Below are 17,519 nucleotides of genomic sequence, written 5' to 3'. Positions count from 1 at the left end.
GAATAGTGGTACACGACACCGCTCGGATGAACAAATAACGTCAAATTCTATTTGGGGCGAAACACTTTTATCTTTTAAATATCTATTATAATGTGGATGAGGTTAATAACCTTCAGAAAACCCTTTAAGTATTGTTCAACGTCTTATGATATACTTGAATTTTATGTGCTATGACATTTTATAAATTTATTACTCACTGATTATTAAATTTAGTCACTAAGTATAAATAGATTTTAATATAAAGTCGTGAATATTATGTACTTAATAGTTGTTATGAATCATAACTTATAATCATTAATATAGTTATTTTTTTATTTATTTAAATTGTAAATACGATATATTATGTCCAAATATTTTCTTGTATAATTGTTTTAATTAAATAATTTAACATCATAAAATTAACTTAATGCAAACTTAAAAATGTACTTATATTAATTTTTAGTTTAGATATAATTGATCAGATTAAAAAATATTATTATTTTCAAAATAAAAAGAGCAAAAGTAAAAAAAATATATAATATATTATGTTAACTTTTAGGTAAATTCAAAAATAATTATTTAATTTATCATTAAATTAAATACAAATATATAAATAAAACATTGTTAAGAAAAGTTTATTTATAATTAGTCAGTAAAATGTTTTTTTATTCAAAAAATAAATATTTGTGTTTATTTATATGTATAGAATTGTAACAATAGTTGCTGCATGTCGAAACTTTTGAATTTATGAGGTTACAATGTATATTAAAAAGTTAAAAGTTGTTTTTAAGGATAATTTAATATAAAGAAGGTTAAAGAAAATTCTTTTTAATCAAATCTTCTATTTTGTTGATATAACTTCAATATAATAATATAATATAATAGTAACTTCCATATCTGATATTTGTACCTAATATTGTGTAATATTTGAGTTAGACATCGATTTAAAATTTTTATTTTTTGTTTTGAATTCAGTTATAAATTCTAAACTAACCTGATAATAATGTGATTTTTATTTGCAAAAACTGTTTTGTGACACTTCTGTGAAAGTTTCAAATAGCACCTCTCTATATATTGGGAATTCCAAATAGATATTACTTTAATGATTTAAGTTTTCTATAAAAAAGAGCGTATGAAGGTTATAGTCCGTTTTTTATATATCATTTCACTTCTCGGTTTATCATTATCGGGATTATTACATTATTATTATTATTATTATTATTAGAATATTATATTTGTAAACAAGTTAAAATACTTAAATTTACGTCTGTGTATACTATAAAGCTATTATATACTGCTGGCTACATCACGTACTGGACATTTTATGAAATCATTACTACATTTGTTTAATTAGTCAATTTTGTATTTACTTTATCAATTTATAATCATAAATTTATAGGTAATTTATTACCTTTTTGTTTTATTTCATCATTTGAATTGTACTATTTGTATAAAAGACAATTAAATTTTTTTCGGTGGTACTCGTTGCTCACATGTGTCTACTATTTTTAAATAATTTCCAAACGGATAATATAATAGGTTTTAAGACGATAACTGTTCTAATTGTCCATAAAAATTTTCAGAAAAAGTATATAAAAATCCTAAAAAATAACCACTAAAAGATTCGACTTTATGAAAAAATTATCATAATATGAGTATTTGGAATTGTATATTATGTATATATATATATATAAACATAAAAATCGACCGATGTAACGAGTCAACTATACACAGTCTTGCATTTAAAATAATCACCTTTTATGCAACATCACTAATGCACAGACATATATATATATATATATACATACATACGTGATATTATAGTAATTTTTTCTAGACACAGACGCAAACGGGGGCGGTAGTGGAAGGGTGTGGCGTGTAATGAATGGGAGGGTGGGCGGGGGTATCGTGTCGCACTGTCGGTCAGTGACCCTGTCGGTGGCGGTGGTGGTGGCGACGGCCTCCAGTCAAAATTGCCAAGGGAACGACTGCTGTGCGATGGTGGCGGGGTCGGGGCCGGGCCGGAGCCAGACGCAAGGCCATACGTATGAACCGTGCAGATTCCTCTTCACTCCCACCCTCTTCCCACCCCATGGTTCGCTCTCGACGATCTCGTTTTAACGCGTTCACACTGGTCATGGTGATGTGTGTGTGTGTGTATGTGTGCAATATAATTATAATAATATTGCGAATATGATAATAATGGGTAACTATACATATATTTGTGCAAAGAGAATATCTGTGTTGGTGTATTTAATAATAATATATAATATGCTGCAAACATGTACATTATATAAAATAATATCAATAATATCTACTTATGTGTATTTATATACATATACTTTCGGTTTCGGGATCGTCGTTGTAGTAGTTATAAACCGTAAATATTATAGAAAAGTGAATTGAAAGTGAGACCTGAAAACATAGATTGACTACAGTCTACAGACATCGGTATTATATAAATATTTAGTAAAAAAAATATGTGAATATATATAAAATAATGTACCTATCTGATAGTAGTTAATATGCGTTTAAAATAGGTTTATAAAACTTCAAATTTCGATGGCTATATGACATTGCATAATATAGTGTATTATTATTTTTATTATTGTAAACATATCACATTTATAATATACAATTAAGTATTTTTTTCTTCAATTATTAAGGTACTTTTTGCGTTATAGGTCATATATTACAAACTGTTTTCTTCAAGGTCAACAACTCCAGACCCCAGACAGTTTAGTGATTATTTTCGCAGTAAATCCACCAAAAAAAAAAATATTAACATTTATGATTTAATATTATTCGAATACGGGTTTACTTATTAACTGATAAGTTTAAAGTCCTTCCACCCCCTCTCCTCGCATACGTCTACGACGTCAATTGACGACATACAAACCACGGCCAATTTTTTTTTTCTATGAGCCTAACCTAACTTAACATTTTATTATTTATCCAATTATTATATTTTGTACCAAACGGGTTGTAGATATACATTACGTTTTAAAACCATCACTTATGATTGATTTGTTTTATTTTTCGATTTTTATTAGGGATCTAAAAATGTAGGTACATATTGGTAAATATTTTTTTTAAATTGTTACTTTTAAATTATCTGAAAAATTTACGTGATTGATTTTGTTATATTTTCAATAAGTGCTGTATTTAATGTTATATGTGCCAAATAATTTGAAGTAGTTTTTAAAATATATAAATATATTTCAAGATTGTAAAAGTCAAATGTTTTTCTTTAAGGTCTTATATATAAATACTCACTTTAATAACATATCAATGTGTTAATGTGTTATATAATGCTAAATTAAAACAAATTTATGTATTTGAAAAATATTCAGAAAAGTTGGCACATTATAGCGCAATAGGTACTTCATCTTACCTATTTATATCAGTCAAATTCGTAAATAATAATTAACACAATGATAAGACAAAGTTCCTAAAATTAATTTTTATATTTTCATAGAAGAGTTAAAAATGACCTTCAATACAGTCAATCTATGATACTTTTTTATATAAAAATTTATAATTTTCACTAGAACTGTTTTTTTTTTCAAACATCTTCCTGAACACATAGATAGAATCTGTTATTTGTTTTTCATTTATTTAAATAATAACTAAGTAGGTACTCATAATTACGCTAATCGACGTGTGTAAAGAACTAAATTTTTTTACATCAAAATCATATTTTAGTGTAGAAATAGATTGTCTAATTTTTGTTGCCGAAAAACTATAGTTTTTAAAAATTCAGGATAGATTTAAAATACGCAAAGTCGTTATATGTTTAGTATGACGTACGCGTCAAATAGACATTCCGTAACATTCCGTGCAGATGAGTATGCTTCCTAGTTGTGTCGGAACTCGGATGCCGGGACTACCACGAGACAGGCACATACCATGTCTAATATTTCCGCTTCGGTAGCTACTGTACTGTCTAGCGAGTTTCAATCGACGTATCCCAGAAAATTTTAAAACCAAATATCATTTAATTGTTATAGTAATTATATCATGTATTGTCTGGGCCTATATTATAAATAATTAATATACAATTAAATATAGTTTAAATTAGTATTAATTGTTTATAGTTCTTTATAAACTTTATGGATAATTGAAAATGACCAAACTTACAAATAATCAATTTGAGTCAAATTGGGTAAAAAATTTTGAATTTTATTTAACTTCACGAACAATTTGTTTATTGATTTGAGATACTATTTTGATGTCTGAAACATAAAAAGCAGGCTTGCAGACTGAATTAAACGATTTAATTATTCCACTCAGTGAGAGTGCAAAATGTACAATTAGCACATAATTTCCAATGTACATAACGTAATACGATGTGTTATTAACATAATGTTTAATATTTTATGTTTGTTTTGGTGTATTGAACAAATAAGCATTATATTTGTTTTTTGCGTAATGTTAAAAAAATAATAATTACAATTGTTTAATAAAATCGACAATCACGATAGTTTAAAACGTATAGGTTGTGATTGAAAATATTTGTCGTCAGAAGTTATTAATACCAATATTTAGATTGTAAAAGTTTTTTCTAATAAATACACACATGGCGCACGTGTGCTAAAATGTTTAAACTTTCAGTCAAAAGATTCCCGCAATATTGGGACACCAATAAGAAATAATAATAATAAAAAGAATGGGTCTACAATTTTAAAACAATTTTAACTTCGCTGAAAATTACTTTTATAGATTAACTACTTACGTTCTTGTTTATTTATTTTTAAATGGACTTTGTTATTTTATTTCGTCTACTTATCACTTATTTTGGTATAGAATTTACCATAAAATTCTTATACTATAGAAATATAATTTTGTATTGTGTATTTTCAATTTTAAAAATACATTATTAGTTTAAATATTTTTGGATAATCAATATCTAGTTTTTATTAATATGTAGTTTTCTATTTATCAAAGTTTATTTAATATTAATAATTAAGTTATATTATATTATGCAATTCGCGCAGTTACACTGAAATATTCAACTTCTACTCTCACTTTATTTTGGAGATCTACTTTTTGTTCACTGGTGATTTAGTATAGTTGATAGGATATCGCATACCTAACTCGCATTGTTAGTATTCGCATTTTAAAATCCCTTTAAGCCCGTCTCATTATCGTCCCCTTTTTTGTATTATGTTTCGTACTACGTCATTATATGACCATACAAATTATTTCCATGGGCTATTGTTATGTCTTTATACGTTTTAGCTACCATGAGGTCTTTCGTAATAGCTTGTATAATAGTTCCTATAATATTATATATATTAGTTATTATTATTCCATTTTTATTCAAATTTCTGTTTATTTGTATTCATCTGATCAAATTATTCAGCTATATTAAAATAATCAAAGAATATTAGCATAATATAAATTGTATAGTATACTATTAGTTTATAAGTAATTATTATAATATTTGTTACGTATTAAAATAAATATATTTAATTTAACGAGGTGTTTTGGAATTTTTGTATTTTTAATATTATAATAAAGTGTTAAAGTTTTTTATCACTGTTAATAATAACTGGACAAATTGTTTTCAATCGCCTTATTACTATATTAATATATTTATAAAATATTATAGTATTAATAACATACTATTCTAATTTATTTATAATATGTGGTCTTAAAATGTCGGAAAATATACTTAAAATGTTTACCTAACTTACTACTTCGGGGCTCAGATTTAATAACATAACTGGAGATTCTTCAGTTCCCAATTTTTTTTCAATTTCCTAGTCTAATGATCATTCATTAGTGACTTACCCTCTCTTTACATCACCTCACCATTTAATAATGGCTTTAAATTTTTTTCCTTATATATAATATTAATATTATTAACCATAACCATAAATGTCATAAATTATGATGATGCTATTTTCAAATCTATTAATACTAAGCACTCCCAAGTTCCCTATTCAAATTAAGACCGATATTTGCAAACATTACAATACAATTTATTGTGTCTTCAATAGTAAAGCAAAAATTTTTATTTGACAAAATAAAAAGTACCTAACATAATGATTTGACCATGAAACTCTTTTGTATTTATAGTTATAGGTACTATATTATAATAGTGTGCTTTGTGTACAAATCACTTTCTAATTTTTTTATGTTCATAAATTGGTCATTGTCCACATCTTCATGTAATAGATCATCGATGGTATTAAAAAAAAAAAAAATTATAAAAGTACTCTTAAAATATGTAAGTATATGCCAATATAATTTAATTAAAAAGTCTGCCAATGTTAATAAAATTGTTATGATTCAACTAGGGTTTTATGTAAATATTTTTAACGTTTCTGCTCAGAAATACTAAATAATGTATTTTATTCTGATGGAGTAATTTTGACTAGTGTTGACTGATTTTTAAATCAATATAGTATATTGTATAAAATGTATAAAATATTTGTTTGTATCTTTTAAAAAATAATATATTTAATATTTGCATGTATATCATTATAAGAACTTTGGCAATAATAAAGGTATTGGTTGTTTACATTTTGTAGCATTAACTAGTTACATAAAAACGTAATTCAAGCATTTTAAACATGCACAATGCCACTATGTACCTATAATATTTTATGTTTATTCTGTGATATATTTTTTACAGATATTATTTGTTTATTTTTTAATGACATTTGTGTAATATACCTTCAATATAATGATTGTATTTGTTCAAGTAGATTTTCGATTTTCTATGGTTTCTTTTTAAATTTCTTAAAAATGAAAATCGAATAGAAAATAATAATATGATGATTAATTTAAATATTAAATTTTAGTTATGTATAGCATATATATATATATATATATATATATATATATATATCCATTTATAAGTTTGTAAACATTTATATCTTGTTTTGGTTACATTTTTAATTTTGTTCAATACTTTTCGTCATTTGTACTATTTAGAGGTAGGTACGCTTTTTGTGTTAACCATTGAGGTCTTCATTAAAAAATGTTACTATAATAATTTCGTATAAAAATTTTGACTTACATACACTTTATTATTTATATACAAAATATAGTCAATTTTATGCAATTTAATTTGTTATCCAAATAATTTAATAATAATAATAATAATAATAATAATTTGTACAAATTTTAAAATTCCTTATGCATATTTATTGAATTCAGTTATTTTTTTAAATGTTGATATTCGTTTTCATAAATACTACCTTGTTAATAGTAATTATTTTTTTAAATCACTTATTTTATTATTATGCGATATCGGTTGGTTGGTATGTATATAATATTACTAAAGTACGTGCATTAATAATTTACTTAAAGTCTTACTAAAAATGTAAGCAACTTATATTGTGTAATTATTTTAACAACATTACCCGACTCCAGTAACCAATATTATCTATTCAAAGTAAAATATTCTAGTGAAATTATCATAATGACATTTTGTTTTGAATGTATTTTTTTTTTATTCACTTATTTTTGAAATAGTTACATTGTGTCTATACGCGTCTTACTCTTATAAACCTAAAATAGTGATACGCTTATATAGTAAATTGATAATACAATCAACAAATGTAATATTGTATTTAAAAATGCTAAGTAGTTATTATAAAAATATAAACTATGAAAAGTATGATTTTTTTATAAGTACGAGTATACTATATAAGTACTAGATAAATAAAATAAATGTGCAAATGTTATAATTTATATTTAGTGTATTTGCAGTGTATTCTATTGAACTTAGGTATATATTCTATATACTATAAATAGTATAAATACTGTTTATAGATTGTAGGATTATCTAATTTAAGTAGTATACATATGTGGCTATGCACATATAATAATAATATATTTTTTGCTTTAGTATTAAATAATAAATGAACATTTTATTTTAAAAATTATATTATTATAATCAAAAAGTCTACACCTAACTATACTATTATATCTATCTCAGATAATATATTATTGTTAAGAATATAATACATTATTGACTAATAATATAGTCATAATAGATATTTAATAAGAATAAAATGTTTGAATCGCGCACGAATTCATTTTCATTTATCATAATTCAGTATCGAGTAATATTTAAGAAACAATTTTAGTCGAACTTAAAATTAGATGAAATAAATTAAGTTTCTAAAATTAACATTCATTTGGCATTCGTTAGCATAAACAAATAACTTCTCTTGAGTTGTATTTGTTTATGAGTCTACATTAACGGAGTATTGAAATGTATAAAAACTTCACGTGTTTTTATATTGTTACTATTCCAATAAACGAATTAGGTAATAAAATATAATATAAAAGGTAATATTTCTATAAAGACAAATAATTAATATTTTGTATACAAATTTAAAGTCAATTTTAAAATTGGTACCTCCTCTAGATACATTTTATTATACCTTTATAATTATTTATTTATAATTTATACAATCACATCAAATAAAATTTCCTCTAAATATATACCACTGACTTTTGAAGCTCGTAGGTATATATGAATTGTCAAGTTCTATTTAATGAGTGAGTGCGAAGGCGTGGTAATGATAATATTCCGTCTGTGAAATGCTGAGTGGTATCCGATGGTATAATAATGGTAGTTATAGTGTTTTTGTTAAATATAGAGTCCTTCAAAATCTTTTGGGTTATTACGTATAAAATACAATTTACAAAAAACACTAAAGAATGATCAGGGTTCAAAAGAAATAATTATATGTCTATATATACTAGGTACAAAAATAAATCTAAATGTTTTAATTTTTAAAACTATCATTGTACATAACAATTTTATATCTATAAAAAAAATAGTTTGTTAATATTTTTAAGTTATTCAATTTATTGTGTTTTTTATTATTTAAAAGAATTATAATTTTTATTTATTATTAAATATTTAATATAATTATGTGTCTATTTTAATTAAACATGCAACATAATATTATATAGGTACTCTTACATTATCATATAGGTACTTATATGAAGAATTTAATTAGACAATTTATAAAACTAAAGTAACTACGAGATATATAAGACTTAAAGTATTTTAACAATAAAAAATATTTTAAAATATTTTAGTCTAGTAGTTTTGTACTATGTAGTATGTGTCTTAGGTAAAAGCTATCTTTAATGATGAGTTATCTGTATTTGTTTACTTCACTATTGGATTTAAAAGCCCAACTTTTATAGCCTCTTAATAGTTATGAGTATAAAGTACATACGTGTTTTATGTATTAAGTAAGTTTAGTATTAGCTTAATTCCGTCAAAAAATCAACATCTTCGTAGTTTTGTACCTATTTGCGGTTGGTAGGTATTTGGTAACTTATGGTGTTTGTCAAACCAAATGAAAACTATAATGATAAAACCACAAAGAAAGCGTACTATAATTAATTATTTTTTAACTATTATAGACCAGTAAATATATTTGTTTGTAATAATTTAGAATATCTCCTATTGAATATTTCAAATTCTATAATTATTGTATTACCATAAATGGGTATTGAGGTTATTATGGCATATTTCGATGTTCGCGAATTGTACTATTTCGCAACAATCTACAAATTCTATTTCGTTATCATAAATCCACAATCGTTTGGGCTCAATGATCTTTAAAATTATAATCTGTCCTATTTCCTTTTGTTCGGTTCTTAGAAAATTTTAAAATAAAAATAGAATTCGGTTCTTTGTAACATTAAAAAATTGAATATATTTTTTTAGAAATCGCGTGCAGATTATTATTTATTTTAAGCCATAAAACGGCGTGTATCACCTTATGTCCTACATGCATTAAAATATCGTTCATGTATTATAATGTTACGATGATTTAGATCATCGATTGTATTTTACGAACAGCATCCGATCAGGTCGTTTAAGGATTAAATCCTGTTTGGATATATATTATATAAGCATATATTATGTAAATAATGTAACATTATAGTATATAGTAATATACTATATTAAATGATTCCTACAGTGGTTGATAATAATTGTTTATTTGCTGAGAGATCGATTATTAATTTCTATTCCTTGTACCGTTTTTGATCCTGGTCACAAATTATCAACTCAAAGTGTTTATTTTATTTAATATATTATTTTTTTATTATCAGTTAAGACTCCTACACCGTTTTAGTTATTATAGCCTATTTTTAAATTAGATAATTATTATAAGTGAAACAAAATAATATTATTTACAATTTTTGTATTGAGTTTATACTATGAAAAAATAAATTTATTGCTTTCGTTAAGTGTATATTAGAGTAACTCTGGGTTAATAAAGATTTTTTGTGTTTTGGTGTATTTTGAGAATTAATCATAATGTGATTGATCGTAAAGTTTTCCTTGCATGTGTCGTTTATTTGGACCAATTCTTTGGTGATGAGAATGGATTTAGTTAAATGTGTGTGTACTATTTCTACATGGATGATTTTTTACATATTTTCATTTTAAAATAAGGAAAAAATTCTATTTTATATATAATACAAAGTCTTAAATTACTTATTTATTTGAATTTAGTAAGTACTTAATTTCAAACTGGCTGCCATGCAACCTTGGTTTTGAAGGAGATTATATTATTTGGAAACATGAAAGTGAAACCACATGAATGTATTATTCGTTTATTAGTAGTTCATATCAGATTTTGGATGTGTTGTATAGTTCATTTTTTGGGTAGGAATTTGTGATTCTTTTTATAGTCCTCTAAAAGTCATTTATGACAATGGAATAATCGGGGTTCGAAAATGATGCAATTTTTAAAGCTTATACATTTATTATAATCGGTATTGTAAGTATTTATAAAGAAGGTATTAAGTTATGCGCAGCGTAGATTTTATTCTTTTAGAAGCAAATTGTATTAATATTAATATTAGGTAAAATACTGTGGTTATTATTATTTTACATCGCAAATAACTTTTAAGTTGTTAGTAAATATATTGATTATTCCTGTCTCTTCCCCAAATGTGCTTCAATAACATACCTATGAATGTATTTAGACACTTAGTATAATAGTATTAAATAGTGTGAATAACAATATTTAAAAAGTGGAACTTATTTTTTCTTTACAGGAAAAGAATTCGTTTTTGAATTTCAACGTGAGCTGTATATTAACGTTACCCCCGTACCAAAGGCAAGGATACGGCAGACTTCTCATCGATTTCAGTAAGTGGAATATTTATTATTTTTTTATTTTTTTCCTGACAAAATATTTTCGTCATTTGTATTCACTACGCAAAAATAAGTCCCGTGTTTTTTCCGTATTTTACGCGCTACCTATATGTATATATAAGTAGACACATACACACACCGTCGTCAACAGGGATGTAATACTGTCATTTCTTCACTGCCAACGATTTGAACATAACCAATATCTTATTACGTATATGCGCTTCGAATTGATGTCACGTCCCGCAACAGATATAAACGAATAGATAAATAGTACGTACGCGAATACTATTTTCGAATTGAATTTATTCCGTGAAATATGAAACGCACCCTACCGACCGGAGGTGTAAGTAAATCGTGTTGTTTCGAATTTTTGTGGTTTTGTAAACATTTCGTGCATTTATTATTTCCAACATTGACGTGCAACGTATATTGGATTGATCGTGCATCATCATGTTGTATATTATAATGTAAATCCCTATCTTTTCGATTTCTTTCGATCTACGCAGACACACACACACACACACACACACACACACACACACACACACACACACACACACACACACACACACACACACACACACACACACACACACACACACACACACACACACACACACACACACACACACATTTATTAATATATACATAATTGTTAAATACATATTATATTCGCAGTACATGGCGCAGCGTTATTTGCACATATTTTGCTGAGTATTCGTCAGTTTTATTATGACTGTTGTTTTTTATTTTCAAAAACGGTTTAATAAATACTTGTATTTTATTTGAATTAAATGCTAAACGATTCGTTAACGGTTTTAGATTTGTTTGAGATTTGAAATATATATTATATATATAAATAAAAAATATATTTATAATACATAATATAGTAATAATTATTAATAACTATGTATTTAATAATGATATTTGTATAGGTAGGTATAAAATATTTTTTAAATACGGTTTTTCTTATTCAATTGGTCAGAAGGTACACGGTATACCTTATAGTTATTATATTATATAGTTTCCGATTACTGATATTACATAGAATTTGTGTTTCATTTGCAACCGCTTTTATCTGTCAGGGGTTATCAATAATATAGAAAGTGTCAGAGTTATGATTGACTTTTGAACTAACGTTTCATCTAAAGATTTTAAATCTTAATCTATAATATGTAATGTATTCCTTGTGTTATATACATAAAATATAATAATTCTTAAATATGTGTAAATTACTCGAATCTCACTTAGTAATAAATTATATAATAATAAACATAAATCCTCTACTCATATATTTTTTTGTTTATTCTATCGAAGTGTATTATTTCAGTTTTTATACATAAGACGTGTCAAAATATTTTTGGTTTCGTTTAATAAAATTTCTTTGTGGGAATAATGTAAAATATATGTTAAACAGGACTCTATAACATTCTGTATTGTAACCTCTAAGGCTCTAACGATTTCACCCTACGTTCTTCTATTGCTATGATGCGCATTATGTAATACATTTTCTATTCGACCCAAGTATTATTCTTAATGTAAGGGAACCCAAAACAACAAGAAAAGGTAAAAGCACGTCCGATGAGGTTTAATTCATATATAGTCAATGGAATTGTTTTATTAAATATTATCTTTGGGACTAAGCCGACCGCTTTAGAATGGTAGTATGTATAGGAAGGGATGAAAATCCCATAGTAACTGAAATCGGATAAGTTGTACGCATAAGAATAATTTGAATGAATTTTAATGTACTAATAACATTTCCATTGTGTAGCTCTATAGTCTATTTTAAATTATTATTACAATATTACTTTTGAATGAATAGCATATCGTTTTGAAGTTCGGCTTAGGATCAATGAAATATAAAATATACGATTATGTAATTAAATGTGGATAAACATTTTTGATTTTTTTTTTGTGTGTGATAGTGTTTATAAACGCTCTGATATATGAGATATATATTATATACTGACTTTATAAAAATTAACATAATTGATACATTATAGTCGTATTCTCTATAATGCATTTGGATTTAGTAATATAATATGTATGTTTCAGTGTTTCACACAATTACAGTATTTATATTTACTGTAATAATATACATAATACATAGCACGCGTGTCATCTTAAATTTGTTCTGTATTATCACGAAGTTCTACTAAATACTAAGTTTAACGATTTTTGATTACTTAAAAATAGTTTTGATGATAATCTTTTTGGCCGCTTGCATATATATATATATATATATATATATATAGGTACGTTTGCCTAATTAGTATCTTTTCGGCAGTTGCTTCGTGTATACCCGGTCATTAATAAATTGAAATGTATTATATTATTATTTTATTTAAATATATGTTAAATTTTACTCGGTATAACTATAGGTTTCTTGTCTAGGATTATTAACATAAAGTCCTCTCAAGTCCTCCATTTTATATTAGTCTTGTAATTGATACTCTGCACTAGAGATGGACAACGTTTTAATAGTTACCATACCACGTAACATTAATGTATACATTAACTTTTAATCTTTTAATAATATTCTAGTACACGATTATTATTATATATTATTAAATACATTTAAAATATATAATGTACTTTTTAGGATAAGCAAATTTAAGAACATTTATTTGATACTTTAATTTATACAAAATACAAATAATACTTATTTTTGAAGTTAATATCACTCTATTTTCTGATTTGAATTTATTGGTTTTTATTGAATAATAAATATTTTTTAAATTTTATAACGATATGAGAATTATTAACTATCATTATTTTTGAAAATATTCTGTGCATTTGTTAATTTATATATGGCTATGGAATTTGAGATTGGATAATTTGAAGTATTTAGTGCTGAGTTAGGAATTGTTTGCATTTTGAAACCATAGTGTAGGATGTGATTACTTACTTACTTACGTACTTACTTACAGAGGAAATTTAGTGGTGGGTAATCGATTGGACTAAAATATTTAACAGTGTGGAAATATTGTAGTATTACTGTCTAGAAGTTCCTGAAAGTTAGACACCGTGTGTCATGGTTGATGTAATTAATTATTTATACAGAAGTATTATATTATCTATAACAGTTATTTCCGATAGTAGTACTTGACGAAGTTTATGAAGATTTAGATGAAATATTTATAAATTAAGTTTAAGTTCTTTTATAGAATTTTGATTAGTTTTGATAAGCATCTCCATTCTATTAAGAGTAAAGTCGATAGTTATTGTAGATTTGCTATCTGCAATCATTTGTGTTTGTTGGTAGGCTAAATATGATGTACCATTTTTGTAGATATAAATGATTTAAATTGTTTTGAAATGGTTTAGTACAAGTCTGACGCAATATAATATCGGAGGATCTTCAAAAATTTCCATGTAGAACGCCTGTGTATATAATATTGGGTCTGGGCAATAATAAGAATACGTCCTCATCGCGCGCATGTTTCTATTATTTATCGAAGTGTTGAATGGTCTTCTGATCATATCGAACAGAAAAGCTGAGATTTACGATGGAATGCAATAAAAAAAAAAAGTGGCTCTGGTAGTAATTTGAGCTTATATAATATAGATTAACCCAACATAAGCGAAATTTCCTGATTGTAATCATTGTTTACTTTTATGTTATATAAATATATAATGTACACTTTAAAAGTGTATCAATTTTCAATTTTCCCAGTACTTAAAAAATTAAGTTGTTAAATTAATGTATAACCATGGTGTAGAGGATTATTAAGAATCAGCATATTTCTGTATTTATGGTTATATATTATATAGAATGATAGAATATAAAATATACATTGTTCAATTGTATTTGTATTTACTTGTTTAATTTTAGTAATTTGTAGAAATAAACGTGTTTGTTGTTAAATTGTTTAAAATGTAAGTTAAATATTTAATTATAATGTTCAATTCGATAACAATTTTTTTTTTAAATTACCTTAAACATTAATGCGTTTTACGTACATATGTACCATAGTTTCTTTGTAGTTTTATAATATAACATGTCACCATATCTAATAAAATTATTAGTACGTTTATTTTATTTTATTTTAATAGAAGGTATAAAACTCTATAGTTACGTTTTAATTCTTACAATTTTAAAATAATTATTTATTCAATTTAATCATATTTTAATTTGATAAAAATAAAAATACATCTTATTAAAATTTGTATTATTTTCGGGAATGTGATATTCTCGACGCAGAATTTCTGATTTATTTTTATTCATATATACCATTAGAAATATTATACTTGAAAAGTTATTATTATGAACTTTACTATATATATATATATACTTTGCGCGTACTATGAAACCAAGACCCATTAAATGGAATCCGGTAAGATGTCGGACGAATTAATTCACTTAGAATATGTAAATCAATTAGCAAAAATAAATTGACTCGTAAAAAATTGTAATGTAAAAAGAAAAACTAATTAAGTAAATGAAAACGGTGCTAATAGAAAAAAATCAAGGGCGGTTAGGGGTTTGGCGAGGATATTAAAAAAAAAAAATAATAATAATAATAATAATAAAAAAAAAACATTATTAAATAATAATAACAGGGCAAAACTGTTGGCTTCTAAAAATAAAAATAATGGTAATGATATATAGTGAGGCACGTGAGGATGATATCCCCTAGCCGCGGCGGCGGTGTCGATCGTGTCCCGGACAATGCGTGCGTGGGTGATGGGTGCGTAGTACGTATGTCTGCGCGAGACTGATCCGACGTTCCGCGGAAGGGTTGTTGAAGAGTAGTAGCAGCGGCGCGGGGGGATGGTGCGGTGTATAGGCCTCTGCGCGTACATATATAACGGTGGTCGGGGACGCCACCCGCGGCCGGTAGGCACGGGTGTGTATAGGCGCGGTGGTATTACATTGCCGTCCGTCTGATATATAACGTCACCCGGCCTCACCGCGACGACCGAGCGGCCACCCCGGAAATGAACGGCGCGACGCGAACGCGCAATGCAGCAAAGCCACCGCCGTCGTACGCATACACACGCACCGTAAATACGGCCTACGCGGTCGATACGGCTAGACGGATATATCCACACGCCGCTGCCGCCGCGACACCACTCTACACTTCCTTCCGATGCCACAAACACCGCTCGCCCCTCGTCCCACTCTCTCTCTCTCTCTCTCACACTCACACACGCACACACAGCTTTTCACTTCCTCTCTTGCAACCACCACCACGTTCCTCTCTTCCCGACGCCATCATTGGTTCACCAAGCACCACTCCGCCCGGCGCCTATCGCCGTTCACCCCTCTCGCGATAAGTTTATATATGCGCGTATGTATTGGTATATAATATATATCATATTGAATATTGCATCGCCCGCTGCATCGCCGCTGCCGAGTGCAGCGGTGAAGTGGGCAGCCGCCGTGCAGACCGATGAAACGCGGTATGGTGGAACATGATGGTGAAGTGCAGGGCGTCATCGACTGCAGTGGCGGCGGTTGCAGGGTGCATGGAATATAGTGCAGCAGCGCCAAGCGACGGCGGCGAACTCTGTTAGGCGTGCGATCCGTGTTGTTATGGATGGGGGGGATGGCTGACGGAGGGGTGGGAGTTTAAAACGCACAGATATTCTGCAGTGTGCGTGCGCGAGTGCTTGCAACTCCCGCGGCCCGCGCCAGTCTAGCCGGACACTCACTGCTTCTGCCACTGACGGGCCGATGCTTTGCCTGCAGTAGGGGTAGGACGTATATGTATATAGTAGTAAAAAAAAAAATGTGAAAAAAATATTCATCCGATTCAAACGAACGCGCCCCCCCCCCCCCTCAGCCATTATACCCGCAACGGCGGCGGCCCGTCTGGTCCCGTCGCCGCTGTCGTGTCTGTCCACACGACGACGACCTCTCCTGGCCCACGTTTGTTTAATTAACCCAAACGCCGCGTTTGCTGGCGAGTCGGTTTCCCCACTGTTGGAATATTCGCTTTTTGACACCATCCGTAGGTCCACGGAGCGGCGTCATCCCGCTGCAGCACTGGTTGCCGCAGTGAAATGCAATTACTCTGTCTGTACATAATAATATATTATATTATGCATTATGCATGTACTCGACATAGTATGTCCCGAATTTTAGTGCCCCGAAAACGTCGAAAAACACGTATTTAATACATTCATTTTTTTTCAATAAGTTATGTTGTATACAAAGTTTTTTATTGTCGAAGTAACATGTCAAGACTAATAAATTAGACACTATTATCATCATCATGAAGCCAACTGGAAAAAACATGTAATGTCAATTATTTGTTATGCATTCGTGCTGCAACAATAACAAAATGATATGATTTTAATCATAAATATATTAATTAAATATTTATTAATAACTTGTTTAAAAAATCAGATTTAAAATTACGTAAATTTACCAAAA

General features: G+C 27.6%; 1 protein-coding gene across 2 annotated transcripts in view; it reads left to right on the top strand.

Moving 5' to 3' along the window:
- Positions 1–17,519, top strand: part of LOC132931266 (histone acetyltransferase KAT7) — a 90,668-nt gene that overhangs the window by 22,974 nt on the left and 50,175 nt on the right. For both annotated transcript variants that reach the window (XM_060997354.1, XM_060997357.1), the window contains exon 8: positions 11,035–11,128. In XM_060997354.1, coding sequence (XP_060853337.1) covers positions 11,035–11,128 — 94 coding nt within the window. The remainder of the gene's footprint in view (positions 1–11,034; positions 11,129–17,519) is intronic.

Source organism: Rhopalosiphum padi, chromosome 1, assembly GCF_020882245.1.
Source record: "Rhopalosiphum padi isolate XX-2018 chromosome 1, ASM2088224v1, whole genome shotgun sequence".
NCBI classification, from domain to species: Eukaryota; Metazoa; Arthropoda; class Insecta; order Hemiptera; family Aphididae; genus Rhopalosiphum; species Rhopalosiphum padi.
Note: the sequence above shows the minus strand (reverse complement) of the source record. Positions and strands in the feature narration are given on the sequence as shown.